Raw genomic sequence first — 16966 nt, forward strand, 5'->3', positions numbered from 1 at the left:
TGTCATGTCTTAGCTGAATCTTGTGCCAGTGCTGTGCTGATTGTTTACTCACATGCACGAAACTCCTGCTTGTATCTGTAGCTGTTCACACATCTCTCATTCCCTGTGTGTACCCGACGCTACTACCATCCGTAATTGTATTCATGTTAGGCCTGTATTAATGCCTCTGTCTATGCTGACTGTATTCACGTATCCCACATCTGTATGATGATTATCCGGCGCTACAATGATGGTGATGAATTCTCAGACCCATAACTTGTTCTCCAGAACTGTCCTAGCGCCCCGTATAGGAGGAGTGAGATATTTAGGAAGAGACATCTTGGACCTTCCCCCTAAATTGATTGCAGTAGATATGGAGGCAACTAAATTAGTTGAATTAGTTGAAGAACCCCTTTTTTGTGGCTTAACTTTACCCAAATCAGTTGTCCCACGTCAGCTGCACTAGATGAACACTTTAAATGAAATAGTGGCTCAATTTATCCCTTAATGGCATGAGACACGGCTAAAACACACCCAAGGGGAACATAAGTTGCCTCTCTCTACTCTAATTGACACTCTGAGGGAGATGACTGAGCCCGAACACTGGAAACTACGAGATATGTAACCTTTGATTGATCAACCACCGGGAAACATGTTTGCCAAAACCAACTTACCTGGTTAAGAATTATCATATCGAAAAATGTTTTCTATAATGATCTAAGTTTTTATGAAGATGGGGATAAGGCAGGGAAGACCTCTGAAGAAACCACCCCCAAAGAGGTGGAGAAACGCGTTGGGTGATTCTAATAAACTTGTGCAGGTTTTTGTCCATTACTTTCGGCTCAACATCTTAACAATCGTTTGGAAACAACGTTCTTTCTGAAGTTCCAGTTACTATATTGTAAGAACTCTCACCTGTATCCTATGGTACAACTAATATTTATTAAGATAAAATACTTTCCTGATGGATTCCATTGTTGCCTAAAAGAGGAATGAATTGAGGTTCCACTGCTAATCCCTGAAGGGGTTGCTGTCTATTAAGGATTGAACTGAGAAACATCAGCATTTTTTGCTAATTATTATGGAAGGGTCAAAATTACAAAATTACTTCAATATATTTTTTTCTTATTAAGAGGCATAATTGGGAACGTTTTACCATCTATATCTGGGGTACACAAGTGGACTACCGTTCTTTGCAAGGACTAATATAGTCAAAAGATTGGATTCCTTAAGTATTTCTATATGCTAAGCAATAAGGTAGAGTTGAATGGACACAATATATAATTTAGTTTTTTGATATTTATACATATACTGTAGCTGCCAAGTTTATTGTATTAATATACTTTTAATTTTATATGATTGTCTATAAATTAAACATAGAGTTTGAATAAATATTAACTATATTGGTTACCAAAACCAGCGCTCATCTGTGTTCTTTAGGAAAGAGGCAGGACCTACAAGTCACCTGGAGGCAATCCCACCGTTATATATCAGAAATATAAATAGCATTACATAGGCAAACCGAGGAGGAAGGGGGGGGGGGGTTCCTAGTGCCTGGAAACCCCCCTCCAAGCCTGGGGCACTGTATAATTGAGGTAGCTGGACCCTGCTCCCGCTTCACACAGCTCTGCTTGAAAAGGGAGAGCTGCGTGCACCTAACAGTAGTGCACCCAACATTGCCCATGTATATTATGGGTATAGGAAGAGTTGGAGAGCAGCCAAGCACTGTCTAATATTATAGCCACGCCCCCATGCATGCTGGTCACGCCCACTGGCGGTGTGGTGTGGAAACCCCCCTCTACAAATCCTGCGTTTGCCCCCTGTGTTATATGCACCACTCCAGGCTTCATAAATGTTGGCTATATAGAATGTTACTCTGCTCTATGCACCTCCAACCCTGTCGTATTGTGGGACCTCCACAGAGATGTACGCGGAGGGCAATCCATTCCTCCACTAGTGATAGAGAGGATCTGGATTCTCCTATAATACTAGAAGCTAATCATGATACCCGCTCAGCCCATGGACCAGATGGCACATCAACAGATACGTATATTATATTCATATATTGTATTCAAACCGTTATCTCTGATCAATGCCGATGCCGAGGTGCTGGCTTCCATGCTGTATAAAGCAGTGCCCAAAATTATCCTTAGGGATCAAACAGACGTCCTGCTGGATACGCCTACCCCTGTCAATATCAGGCGATTAATGTCACATTTACAAACGCCACAGGAGGATTCCGTTCATAGAACAACTGGATGCGAACAAAGCATTTGACTCATTGGAGTGAACATTTTTTGGGCAGCCCAGGCAGAAATTTGGGTCTGGGCCTCACTTTCTTACATGGATTACAGCGCTGTGTAATAGAATTGGCACTATATAAATAACTGATAATAATAATACCTTACAGAGGCCCACAAACAAAGCTTCTGGCTAAAATCTATCTACAACTTAAGTTGGACTGGGAACAGTGCTACCAAAACTCTTATCCGCTCTGTCATCATCTTCTGTCTTGACAACTGCAAACCCCTGTTATTTGGCATTCCTGACATCCATATACACTTCAATCCATCCTAAATGCTGCTGCAAATCTGGCTCCCTGTGTCCTCCAGAATCCAATTCAAATTACTCAACACCAGCCCTTAATGCATCTCAAATCTCAAAATACTCTCCCTCCCGCCCTCTTAGATCCACCTCTGACCTGCACCTTGTCTCATCTCTGGTAACCACCTCTCACTCGTGCCTACAAGACTTCTCCCGTGCTGCTCCCCACTTATGGAATTCTCTACCACGCCCGGTCAATCAGCTTTCAAATCTTTAGATATTCTCTGAAAACTCTTTTTGGAGTTTACCTTATCCCCGATACTACCCACACTAATGCACCCTCACAAAACTGTCCCAATCTCCACTCTGAGCCACACTCGCTCCTCTTGTTTCAGCTGTGCCCTCTTCCACTTAGAATGTGAGCTCTCTAATGAGCAGGGTCCTCTATACCCTTTGTTTTCATGCATTTATTTTGTCTACCTTGTATGCCTCTGTTTTATATATGTCCTGTTTTCCGTACTGTACGGAGCACTGTGGTACCTTAAAAATCTACCATAATAATATTACTACCAACCAAACATCAAAATGAAGTGACACACAATATATACAGGCAGACGATATTGGAGAACTTCAGGAATCTGGGTTGAGGTAGAATCTGGGGATGCTCCCGCTGTTATCAGTGGTACAAATCAGTTTTTCTGGTCGTTGATCTTAAATCGAGACTATTTTTGACATACTCAGATGTTTGCAACCAATAACCATGACTGTTATAGCTGCAAGTTATATTCTGTCTATGAAAAACTATTGGTTATAGGGTTCATTCTCACCATCAGCATCTCTACTAGGGATACTTGATGAATATACTCAGAATTTGCAAAATAAAATTCTTCTCTGAAACTTTCTGTGTCAGGCTATGAAAGTTGCCCTCCACAAATGTCACTGGTAATTAAAGATCTCCCATGTAACAAAATGATATTTACTCATTGAGGAGGCAGCAATACATTTGAAAACAATTGAGATAGATGAGTAAATTTATAGCCCACAATTTGAACTAATATACCAAGTACCTTAAATGACTTAATTATAATCTAATACATCTAATGATTGTAGTATTATTGTCATTTGGGACATTATTAATCCTTAACCCTCACTTTTGTGCCCATCCCCCTACCCGTAATACTATGTAGAAGATTGACCAAAATAATTTTTTATACTGAAATATGCTCTGTTATATCTGTCAAATACATACTATGACATATGTACGTGTTCATATTGTTTGCCCAAATCTTTATTTCTTTTTTTTATTCTGTAAACGTCTGTGACTCTCAAGAACTTCCAAAAAAAGCCCCCCAAACATTTATTAAAAACAAATTGTAAATGTTGTTTAAAAATGAATATTAATAAAATCACATCTACAAGGTGCTGATGCTGTTGTAGTAGATGAACACTAGGGGGCACCAGTCTACAGTGATGGGAGCACAGACTGTGGGTGATTATGGGATCCTCTGGGTCTCACCTGGTGTCGGTGCACCTGTAGGTACTGGCCGCGGTCTGTGGGTAATAGGATGTGCCTGACGGGCAGGTATTTGCCGTCTCTCAGGTCCCCTCCCAGGTAATGTGGAGGCCTCTTGATGGCAGCGCCATTGGAATCGAATCGGACCTCACACAGACGCCCATCTGCAAAGTCATCCCGGACACTGTCTGTAAGGGGTTAATTAAACAGGGACACAATGAGGAACACAGAAGAGGTGAGGGCAGATAGGTCGGGGGTGACTTGAAGATACAGTTAAAGGGTTAATTAAAGGGCCAACAAACAAGAATTTACAGTTGATCGAACCTGAAAGAAATCTCAACCTTTCAACCTAGATTTTTAAAAGTAACCATAGGAACTGGAGTTTTGGCTGCATTCTCAGTGATGTCACTGGTTCCCAGTGAATGGATAGGCTGCATTCTCAGTGATGTCACTGGTTCCTAGTGAATGGATAGGCTGCATTCTCAGTGATGTCACTGGTTCCTAGTGAATGGATAGGCTGCATTCTCAGTGATGTCACTGGTTTCTAGTGACTGGATAGGCTGCATTCTCAGTGATGTCTCTGGTTCCCAGTGAATGAATAGGCTGCATTCTCAGTGATGTCACTGGTTCCTAGTGAATGGATAGGCTACATTCTCAGTGATGTCACTGGTTCCCAGTGAATGGATAGGCTGCACTCTCAGTGATGTCACTGGTTCCTAGTAAAGGGATAGGCTGCACTCTCAGTGATGTCACTGGTTCCTAGTGAATGGATAGGCTGCATTCTCAGTGATGTCACTGGTTCCTAGTGAATGGATAGGCTGCATTCTCAGTGATGTCACTGGTTCCTAGTGGATGGATAGGCTGCATTCTCAGTGATGTCACTGGTTCCTAGTGAATGGATAGGCTACATTCTCAGTGATGTCACTGGTTCCCAGTGAATGGATAGGCTGCACTCTCAGTGATGTCACTGGTTCCTAGTAAAGGGATAGGCTGCACTCTCAGTGATGTCACTGGTTCCTAGTGAATGGATAGGCTACATTCTCAGTGATGTCACTGGTTCCCAGTGAATGGATAGGCTGCACTCTCAGTGATGTCACTGGTTCCTAGTGAATGGATAGGCTGCACTCTCAGTGATGTCACTGGTTCCTAGTGAATGGATAGGCTGCATTCTCAGTGATGTCTCTGGTTCCCAGTGAATGGATAGGCTGCACTCTCAGTGATGTCACTGGTTCCTAGTGAATGGATAGGCTGCACTCTCAGTGATGTCACTGGTTCCCAGTGAATGGATAGGCTGCATTCTCAGTGATGTCACTGGTTCCCAGTGAATGGATAGGCTACATTCTCAGTGATGTCACTGGTTCCCAGTGAATGGATAGGCTGCACTCTCAGTGATGTCACTGGTTCCTAGTGAATGGATAGGCTGCACTCTCAGTGATGTCACTGGTTCCGAGTGAATGGATAGGCTGCACTCTCAGTCATGTCTCTGGTTCCCAGTGAATGGATAGGCTGCACTCTCAGTGATGTCACTGGTCCCTAGTGAATGGATAGGCTGCATTCTCAGTGATGTCACTGGTCCCTAGTGAATGGATAGGCTGCATTCTCAGTGATGTCACTGGTTCCTAGTGAATGGATAGGCTACATTCTCAGTGATGTCACTGGTTCCCAGTGAATGGATAGGCTGCACTCTCAGTGATGTCACTGGTTCCTAGTGAATGGATAGGCTGCACTCTCAGTGATGTCACTGGTTCCGAGTGAATGGATAGGCTGCACTCTCAGTCATGTCTCTGGTTCCCAGTGAATGGATAGGCTGCACTCTCAGTGATGTCACTGGTTCCTAGTGAATGGATAGGCTACATTCTCAGTGATGTCACTGGTTCCCAGTGAATGGATAGGCTGCACTCTCAGTGATGTCACTGGTTCCTAGTGAATGGATAGGCTGCACTCTCAGTGATGTCACTGGTTCCGAGTGAATGGATAGGCTGCACTCTCAGTCATGTCTCTGGTTCCCAGTGAATGGATAGGCTGCACTCTCAGTGATGTCACTGGTCCCTAGTGAATGGATAGGCTGCATTCTCAGTGATGTCTCTGGTTCCCAGTGAATGGATAGGCTGCACTCTCAGTGATGTCACTGGTTCCTAGTGAATGGATAGGCTACATTCTCAGTGATGTCACTGGTCCCTAGTGAATGGATAGGCTGCACTCTCAGTGATGTCACTGGTTCCTAGTGAATGGATAGGCTACATTCTCAGTGATGTCACTGGTCCCTAGTGAATGGATAGGCTGCACTCTCAGTGATGTCACAGATTCCTAGTGAATGAATAGGCTGCATTCTCAGTGATGTCACTGGTTCCTAGTGAATGGATAGGCTGCATTCTCAGTGATGTCACTGGTTCCTAGTGAATGGATAGGCTGCATTCTCAGTGATGTCACTGGTTCCTAGTGAATGGATAGGCTGCACTCAGTGATGTCACTGGTCCCTAGTGAATGGATAGGCTGCATTCTCAGTGATGTCACTGGTTCCTAGTGAATGGATAGGCTGCACTCAGTGATGTCACTGGTTCCTAGTGAATGGATAGGCTGCACTCAGTGATGTCACTGGTTCCTAGTGAATGGATAGGCTGCATTCTCAGTGATGTCACTGGTTCCTAGTGAATGGATAGGCTGCACTCTCAGTGATGTCACTGGTTCCTAGTGAATGGATAGGCTGCGTTCACATGAATTTTAGTTCCTACAAAATATCTGCCTCCACCATGTGTTTAGGTAAAGGGAGCTCTGTAACCTTCATGTGCTTATTTTACTTCCTCAGGTTCCCTTTTCATGACATAATATTTTGCCCACATGACTCATACTGCTGCGTCTCACCGTCATCTCCTCCACTGTCGGACAGCATGGAGGCGCAGTGCTCCCACACGGTGCGCAGGTCAGCGCGGTACCGGGCACAGGACCAGATGAAGGATGGAAGGAGCAGGGTTTGTGCCATGGAGCACCACAGCACACACAGAACCATCCATGGGGGGGCGCTGTCCTGGCGCAGACTGACGAAACTCACCACCTACAACACAAGAAAACATGTCAGATACTGAGACAGTCTGCACTGAGATAGTCTGCACTGAGATAGTCTGCACTGAGATAGTCTGCACTGAAGTCTGCTCTTAGGGCACGTTCCCCAACTCCACATTCACTTATATGGAATTTTAAAAATGCAAAAAACCACGTTCTTAAATGCCCATGAGTTTCTTCAGAAGATGCTAAGTACAGACATGATGAGTGAGCACTACATGGATGCCGTATAATAAACCATTATTTAATGTCACAGGTCACAGGTCACATGGTAAATCAGCGAATTATCAGTCATCGGGTACTTTAACGTTGGTAGGATTGTACCTGGGGCCACCAGGTGTAATTTCGGTAAACAGCCTGTGGCGAAACACAATCGCCCAGACACATTGTGCCTCGTGCCTCGTGCCTCACACTAATAGGACAAGTTTCTATACTTTTTACCGCTGGTCCCCTCATCACAGACTTCATTACAGTAGGAATATATACGTTGCAGTTTATGTCCCAGTCAAACTGTTTGTTGTGTCTGCACTATGTAAATCCAGTGTGTCTAGCAGATCTCTCTACGGTATGTTGTGAAGTAATAATATATCTCTGTATTAGACGCTGAGGGGGGTATTCACTTGTCCGCAGGTTCGAGTGCGGAAAAACTAATACCGTTAATACAGTAATCTCTCAAGTAAATTACCGTATTAACGTTTTTTCCACGCAGGATTACCGTAATAACGATAATCCTGCACGGACCGCGGGATTTTCGGCAATCCTGCGGACTATTCAATATGCCCCTGAGGGTCTGAATTATCAAAGCACATATTCTGAGCGTAACCAGCGTTTAGTATTAAACGCACGTTTAATAGAGGCTTTGCCTCTGCCCGAATTCACCCAAGATACGTGCACTGTTGAAATCAGATGTATATTTGCTGTGCTCCCATACACAAGACGTTGCAGGATACACCCAATAAGTATGTGGATTAAATTCTTGAATTAAAAATTCTTGAATTAATGTCACCTGTTAATAATAAAGGCATATATGATAAAACAGTTACACAAAAAGAGTGTGTTGCGTTTTACAATTCTCCCACCCAATTAAATACATTTATTAGAATGTTGTTAATGTCTATTGAGCATAAAGTACATTTTTACAGTTGCAAACACACGTTACAGGCAGCATGCATACGAGACTGTCATCACTACTGATCAGGACTTAGACTAGCCCTGTAGCTAATGCTATTGTATTGCTATTATTCTTATGTTGTTCCGTGCGTATTTACGCAAATAAACACCGCATTTATATTTGTACCCACATGGGGACACCCCAGACACCTGTCTCCACACAGCCTAACACTTTTCCAAAGTAGGCCTAACACTAGCTTAAACCTATTTCATAAAAATCCCCAGTATAAACTATATTTTAAAAGCCCCAAATGTCAGCAGATCCGTGTTTATTAATATTTCTTAAAGACCATTGGATCAGTAAATCCTTCTTTAGCTATAGTGCAGTCAGTATGGGGCAGGACAGTGACCGCTGGGAAATGAGAGAGGAGAATCTGCCTCCCTGTGAGATAAGATGAAATACCAAATACTACTGACACTCCATGTTTTCTGCTATTTGGCATGGCCACTGATCCATCCAATAGCCCAAGCTGAAAATCTCCTGCATGGGTGTGGCCTGTTCACACTAGAGTTGTCAAGGCTCCTCCCCCATGCCCAACACATTCATACCAATGTGAAGCTCATGAGATAGGGGCTTTTACTACGTGAAAAAGGTCACACGAGCAAACAACTAAAAAAAACCCTTATCAGCGTAACTTATCAAAAAATATTTTGCCACGAAAGCAAGAAACGACGATACTGGCCTGGAGATGTAAGGGTTAACTTACTGCTTCTCCGAGATAATCTCTGTAGAGACACGGAGAGTGGCTTAGCTTTCATTTCCACTCATGAAAAAAAGAAAAAAGTTTACATTTCAAAAATAAAATAAAATAAAAAACTTTAAACATTAAACAAATGCTGTATTGAAAGTAAATATTTATTTTTAAATGATTTTCATCTTTTATCGCCATCCTGAGTCGGGAAAGTCGATATTTAATTAAAAAGCAACCTCTGGGTTTAAACAACGTATATGGTAAAGATCCCCGTTGAATAAAACCGCACTCTCCACATTGTATTGTGGAAAATGTATTTATGAAGCTGGAGGCACTTTGCTCCATGCTGTCGTATTATCGTTTATACCCTGTTTGTTGTCAGTGATGTTTTGAAGGGTGGATTCTGCTGAGAGAGGTAAACACCATTGTAAATGGCAGCAGTAATAGTGATACGTACACCTTCTGTTCTAGGATATAAAGTGCTTTTCTATGGAAAACAATTTGATGAATTATATTTTGAATAAGATAGAATAAAACAGGTGACACATAAGCACACAGCCTGTCACCGTGTACAGGGGACTATCCCTGGAAGTAGTTTATATACCGCTCTCTCCCTGTAACTAGCAAAACTTTTGCTGCATCTAAGAGATGATACGGACTAAGGGGTCTATTTTTCTTATGTTAGTTATCATTTCTTATTGCATTGATAAGAAATTATATAATTATTATTATTTATTAAACTGGTTCAGCGGGAACAACAGCTGCGTTAGGAGCCTGTATCGGAGAATAGTTTATAGTAAAGTGATCATTTTACTTGCGGGCTCCTATGGTCAGGTAGAATTTGCGATGGGGAGAGCGCAATGTCTGCCCGTGAGAGATCCAAAGACCCTTCTACTGTGATGCTCTCCCCATAGGTTATAATGACTAACGCCATCATCAGCTCCCACCAGGGGCGGACCCAGACATTTGCCCTACTCGGGGCGATTTTAGGGGGGGGGGGGGGGCGATTTAGGCCCCGCCCCCTTTCTGTGTTCTAAGGCTGCCGGCGGCTGCAGAGTATGTGCAGGTCCGTTCAGCAGTGACAGTGTGCTGTCCCGCTGCTCTGATTGTGTTTAAAACACAATCAGAGCAGCCGGGCAGCACACTGTCACTGCTGAACGGACCTGCACAGTGTGCAGCTGTCGGCAGCAAGCCCCGATCGCCCCCCCCTGGATCCGCCACTGGCTCCCACAGACACCTATAGGGACTGGATTTGCAGACAGTGAGGCTGGAATCACAGCAGATATCGGAGATCTCTGCAGTGGTCCTATAATCATAAATATCCTATACTTGCTAATCTTTGAAAAGTGAATTCCGGGAGATCCCGTGGTTGGAGGGCGGGCGGGGCGCGGTCATTGGCATCATTTTGGCCCCAACCCCGAGACAGAACGTCATTTTGTCGCGGGGACGGTTTCACTGCAAATAGCGTAATTTTGAAGAGTAAGTTGCAGTATGCGGGATACTTGCCTGCTCTCCCTGGAGTCCGGGAGACCTACCGGGATTTCAGGAGTCTCCCGGACATTGCGGGAGAGTTGGCAAATATGAAATATCCTTGTTACTAATTAACGTGGTAATCCCCTGGATAAGGAGGGATTTTAACCTCTTCAGATGTTAATATATAGGCCCCTAATAGAAAAAACCCTCAGAACATTTCCCCCTAAGTGCAGCTAATTGCATTCACATCACGTGGAACGCACATCACGTGGAACACACATCACGCGGAATGCCAGTTATCACAGGGCTCAAAGTGTCCTTTGTACGCAGTTGAGTGCTAGATGCAGCTGAATGTCAGCACGTTCTGTCTTCGATGCGTCAGACCTGTCAGTGTGTATGTAGGCTAGGTTTGTGTTTACCATAAAAATCAATGATCTTTATGTTCCAGATGCAGTAAACACAGTTAAATACACTTTGGGGGCCCAATTATTATTGACTTTTAAGCCTTAACTCCGTCGAAAATTACTGCTTTATTGTCGCATTCAATTTATCAAATGCCAAGTGGCGGAAAAATCACAGAATTCTACGGTGTCTGCCCAGTTATCCCTGAGTACCGCTTTCACCTTAGATCTCTATGGAGACAGCAAAATCAGCCAATTGATCAAGCGGCTGCTTGTTCTGAAATATTAATACCTTTTACCTTTATTTTAAGTCCCTGAAGCACTTTGTACCACAATCTGCGCCTGCACAGACTTTTGATGGACAGTGTATACAAGCTAGCGGCGATAGACATCACTGGGGGGGGAGATAAGTCTTCGCTAGGACAACCACTTTTTGGTAGCCCTATCCCGACTAGACTAAATGGATAACTAGCTCAGAAAATATTTTTTTTTCGTTACAAATGTAAGAAGTGTTTCTCTTCCTGTTACAGGGACTGTGGACTGGAGGTACGGGGAGCAGATCCAGGTAAACGCAGTTTACAGCCTCCTATGTTTCAGATTTAGGACTTGTTCAAAGCAGCCAATGCAACTGCTATGGTGCCGAGCAGGATCAGGGACACTGAGTAAAGATAAAATGTTTTTCCAAGGTCTCCATCAGTCTACTACCATATTGGCATGTTCATTTGGTAGGTACTGAAGATGCAAGGAATGTCTACATACTGTAGTTCAGGTACATGTGTCAGATTGGAAAATATATAATTAGTGTATTAGCTCTGGTCTTTTTTGGGATGGAACAGAACTTGGAGAGTGATTTTGGACGCAAAGTTCGGAGGAGCCGGTTCCCATTAATTTCAAGTTGCACCCCCTGAAGGAAACACTTCACAGTCATAAAACATTGGGCAGTAGAATATGGCTTGTGATTGGCTGTGGGCTCCATAATGCGTCACATGATCTTCTCACATCCTATCATGTGAACGATCTTCAGCTTGAAATATCCTGATGTATGGACTGTGTGTGACACCCCCTTGTGGTGGGGAGGTGGATATGAAGACCTGGGGTTGAGAGCGGGAGAGGAATGAGGGACGATCCAGGAGAGAGGAATCGGGGATTCGAGAGAGAGGTAGAAGACGAATTGAGGGCTATGGCAGAGCATGTGCCAGCTTTTAAAATAAGAGAGCATGGGTACATGCTATGAGAGAATGTAGCGAGTTTTAGACGGGGGGAAACTCAGGTATCAGAATGAAAGAAATCACCCAGGCCAGTGAGGGGTCTAACCCGATGAAGAGCCATAGTCGATAGGGGACTCAAAGAGGAGACAGAGGGAGAAGAGGAGTGACAGAGATATCTTTGGAAGGATTGTCACAGGCCACCATATACCAACATAATGTTTTTCCCCACATTGTGGGTGGGATGACAATGAGAGATGACGCTTTGAAATTGAAAGTATTCCGGAGAATTTTGTATCCAGAAACTATATAGCAACCATGAATATAATGGCAAACTAATTTATTCACATCAGAAGATGACTTGGTGTCCTTTATACTAATCATCTCTCTATGTTCATCAATTCACTTGTGTTTATCTACGTCCCACCAGGATGATCCTTGACTCTTGTTTGCCCACTGAATCCTGCATGATCGATCCTGAGCCGTGTGTAGTGGTCCTAAGGGCATCAGCGGGTTGGTTTCGTGGAGGACCCACTACCACCACACAAACATGCAAACATCTGTAAGGTGTCTCCTGGTTGATTGCGGTAAATACAGTGACCATCTTTATAATACAGAGGGGTCTATTTATTAAAGGGAGATAAGTCCTAATTCCTATCGCCAGGGAACTCCTGCGATGCTTCCCGTGCAAAGGACAACAGCTGTGCAAGTCTGTCTGCTGTCCTCCGATCGCTAATGGGATGACGTTAGTGGGTTTAGCCGGGGTTGCCCACAGGAAAAAATGCTCACTGCAGCGATCGAAAATCTTATTATCATAAATAGACCCCAGAGAGTGGTCAAAAACTATTAACAGATTTTCAACACAGAACACACATCAGGACCATAACAAGCACCTGTGAACCTAAACTGCACAATTATACTCGCAAACAAACTACCTGGAGAGCTGAACACTTCTTTACATAGGGAAGCAAGTATTATTTTCATTAAACAGTTACGGAAGCAGGTCCCCCGTTCTGAATACAGCTACAAAACAAAGAAATAGAAATGAAAACTGAGAAATCCCCTTAAAATAGTTTTCAATAATTAGTGAACACATTCATGAAATGTGCTACTATTAGGGGCGTATTCAATTGTTAGCGTTAACGCTGATAAACGAGCGCTCAAAAAATATTACCGTTTATACGGTAATATTGCGCGTGAAAAGCGTTAATACGGTAGTTTACTCGCGAAATTTCAGCTCGCCGCTCAGGGGGCTGCGAGCTAAAATTCCGCAAGTAAATACCATATTAACAGTAAGATTTTTTGAGCGCTCGTTTATCAGCGTTACCGCTAACAATTGAATACGCCCTTATGTGTTTTGTGACCCTTTCAGGGGTATTCAATTGTCAGCGAGTATTTTATTTAGAGCGCACTAAGTCATTTTAACGCTGTTTTTCATCATTTTCTAGCGGGTTAACTTTACCCACAATTCAATTCCATTGTTACTGCTACATTTTATTTTTTTTCATGAAACGGTCCTCTCGCGCTCCAGTAGAAGGTCTATTGAAAGTATAGAGTGTGCGAGAGGCAGCCGCGTTAAAAGCTATTCAATTGTTTTTTAACGCGGCGGGTTAAACAGGAAAATATGCTGTGTTATCTCGCACCTCTTTGGGGTGTGCTAAAAATAAAAAACCTCTGCAAAGTAGTTGAAATCATGTAAAAATTTGGGAAAAGAGTTAAACTTATGTTCATCGCTAATGCCTAACTTGTGTAACTTGATTTTCTTTTAAAAAAAATAATGAAAAAATAAATAAATAAACATATAAAAACCCCAAATCACTAATTAATTATATTTATGTATGTTTTTGGTACAAATATGAATGTAGTAATGTGTTTTGACATGGTGTAGATGATTGTATGGTAAAAAATAGTTCAATTTAAAAATATGTTAAATAAAGTCCTGTAATGTAGATATTATCAGTGTGTCATGGAAATGTATGCAAAACCTTTTTTTTGTGTTATACCTGACAGCGTTAAAACTCCCCTAAAATCTCGCAAACACAATGTTTAACGCGCGGGGGCAGCGTTCTCTCTTTTGCAATTGAATTGCACAAGTTGTTTCCCGCTGCGCTTACTCTAAACGGTCGCTACTGACGGCAAAAACCCGCATGGGACTTTTTTTTTTTTTTAACGCCGCGGGGACAGAACAATCTCGCTAACACTTGAATATGCCCCTTTAAGTTGTAACAGTAGCACTGCTTAGCGAGCAGGGACCGCTGAGTCTTCCCAGACATAAATCTGCATTAGTCTCCGTAAAGCCACAATCTGTAGCTTAGCTAACATCACTGCGACCTGTCACTGCTCTCTGTCACATATCCTACAGCAATCTTGCTACTCTGCAGCTGTAATTAAATGACAACTCCCCTGGGGGGCCCTTTAGGTTAAAGATCTGTGAGACTGGGCCCACCACAGGGGCCCTGACACTGAATACAAGTAGCTGTAGTGCCGCCAGCGAGCGGCGCACGTGGGGTTAACCAATACACAGCAGCAGCTGCTTCCACAACGGCTAATTAAGTGAAACAGATTATTACGCTAATTGTTAAAATAATTAAAGTGGTTGGGTGGAAGGGAAAGAGAAATAACACAGGGAACCATCCAGGGAAGACAGATAGTGACAGCAGATGACAGTCAGCAGGTAACAAAGATCAGGAGGGGAAAGGTTAAGAAAAGGAAGGTGAGTGTAGGGGAGAGCAATTAAATATCTCAGGGATGAGGGATACAAGGAAGATAAAATGAGGAATCTCTGTTTTTAAATATCTACGTGTAAATGGTTCTAGTGGATTCATCTAGGCCTGCCCCAACCACCGGGCAACCTATGCTAGAAATCCTCACTGACCCCCGTGAACTGGTTTTGGTTATGGTTTTGGTTTTGGCAAAACCTCCCTCGTGTGTTTTGGTTTTGGACTTTTTAGGAAAAATCCTAAAATATGCTAAAATCACGTATTTTTGCTCTTTTTTTGTTCCTACATTATTATTAACCTCAATACACTAATTTCCAGTCATTTGCAGTCAATTTTGGCCACCTCACAGGTCACAATATTATTTTCATACACTTTTGGACAAAGACTGCAGCGACCTGGCTGGATGGTAAGCGACAGAGCAATGACACAAACACACGGCAGTTCCTAGCACATCTAGGACACATTGGCACACAGCAGTGGCAGAAAAAAAAATGGTGCAAGATGGAATTGTCCTTGGGACCGACCTCCCTCCCACCCACCGTTATTTTGGATCTTAAAAAGGAATCCAAAAATCGCGAGATCCGACGACGTAACGATGACGTTTTGCCTCGTTTTCGATTCTGAGGGCGAGCAACAGTACCGAGCCGGTTCGGCTCAGTACTCGGATCCCCTAAGTTCGGGTGTGTTCATTCTCAAGGAACCGAGCCTGAGCATCTCTAACCTATGTGCATGCCAAGGGTTGGGCATCAAATGAAAAAATGGGTTTCTCAGTTAAATTTGTACCATGACTCCTGAGGATGTAGTCCTAAAACACACCTAATACTCCTCTCTGTTGTCTTGTGAGAGGTTAGAAACATCTATGTCTATATGACCATTTTTCTGTAAAAAAAAAAAACCCACCAGATACAATGCAAAAAATGAGGTCTTGCTATGTAATTTTTTGAGGTAGCCTAAATATGGGTGCCAGGTATAGGGGTTGGAACAATGAATATTATTTCTATGTTCTATAACTAAGGCTGAATACAGCAATGGACATTAAGGTTACTTGTGGGATGTGTTTGTTTTCTCCCTACCGGCTGATAACTGGATCTGTAATTCCAGAGGTCAGGCTACAGAAATGAACTGTTGGGCCCTGAAATTATATATATTCTAGGGCTATGCATAGCTTTGATCTGGTTTTAACCTATGACAATTACCTATAAGTGGCCCAATTATGAAAAAGGACCGTAGACCAACCCTACTGCGCTCAGGCAAATAATCATTAGCATATAGCCAATCAATTTACCTCATGAATATAAGTCAGACCTCATGAATATTAGTCAGGCAGTGCCTCAGTGATGTCATTGGTTCCTAGTTAACGATAGGCCACATACTGGTTCAGCCCACAGAATGGGTGTGTCCACTGTGTGTAGGTGAGAGGTCCACTTTAACCAGACAGCTGTCGGCTTAAGCCGTTTAGGATCCTGAGGCAAAATATCACACTTATGGACTCGCAAAAGCTCATTCTTTGTAAAATCATCACCAGATGATAATATAACCAGGACACCCTAATACAATGAACATACTTCCCAACTTTTAAAAATGCATAATCCGGACAAAATAAGACTGACCCAAGATCCCCCCAAATACTCCCTGAAACACCCAACAAAGTCTACATTCACAGAAGCCCACCCTGGCCCTTTTGTTTCTGCAAACAGGGACAGTTTTGCCAAAAAATGGGACAGTTGTAAGGTATGGATGAATTTTACTCAACCCACAACAAAGTAATCCATTTTCATTAAACTTCTTAATCCAAGTCTATCAGAAAATTGTGGAAATAAAAAAAAAATTCCTGGATCATCAGTGGCAAAACCATGATAGCCCTAGAATATAATAGGGGAACAAGGCCTTAAATCAAGGTGATAATGTGTGAGGGAAGACAGTGACATATTGCTTGTTTTAATAAAATTATTTTCTACAGAGAGAAAACAATGAGGGAGGGGTGTAATATGTAAATATATAACATTGTTAATGAGGTTGATAAAAGACACATCAAGTTCAACCTTTAAATTCTAGATGTGTTGATCCAGAAGAAGGAAAAACAAAAAACCTCCCAAGCTCAATTGCTTTCTGATCCAATACATGGCGATTAGTCTAATTCCCTGGATTTATCAATTACAAGGGGTGCACAGGGTGTGTCCGTCATGAAGCCCTGAGGTGGGAGGAGCTC

The 16966-nt window shown here is 42.8% G+C and overlaps 1 protein-coding gene across 1 annotated transcript in view; it reads right to left on the bottom strand.

The window, feature by feature from the left end:
- GPR162 (G protein-coupled receptor 162) overlaps window positions 1-16966 on the bottom strand; it is a 37847-nt gene that overhangs the window by 3469 nt on the left and 17412 nt on the right. Inside the window, exons 3-4 of the mRNA XM_075215826.1 lie at window positions 6899-7088; window positions 4040-4224 (exon numbers count right to left, since the gene is read on the bottom strand). Of these exons, the coding sequence (XP_075071927.1) occupies window positions 4040-4224; window positions 6899-7088 (375 nt within the window). The remainder of the gene's footprint in view (window positions 1-4039; window positions 4225-6898; window positions 7089-16966) is intronic.

The sequence above is a fragment of the Mixophyes fleayi genome, chromosome 6 (genome assembly GCF_038048845.1).
Source record: "Mixophyes fleayi isolate aMixFle1 chromosome 6, aMixFle1.hap1, whole genome shotgun sequence".
NCBI classification, from domain to species: domain Eukaryota; kingdom Metazoa; phylum Chordata; class Amphibia; order Anura; family Limnodynastidae; genus Mixophyes; species Mixophyes fleayi.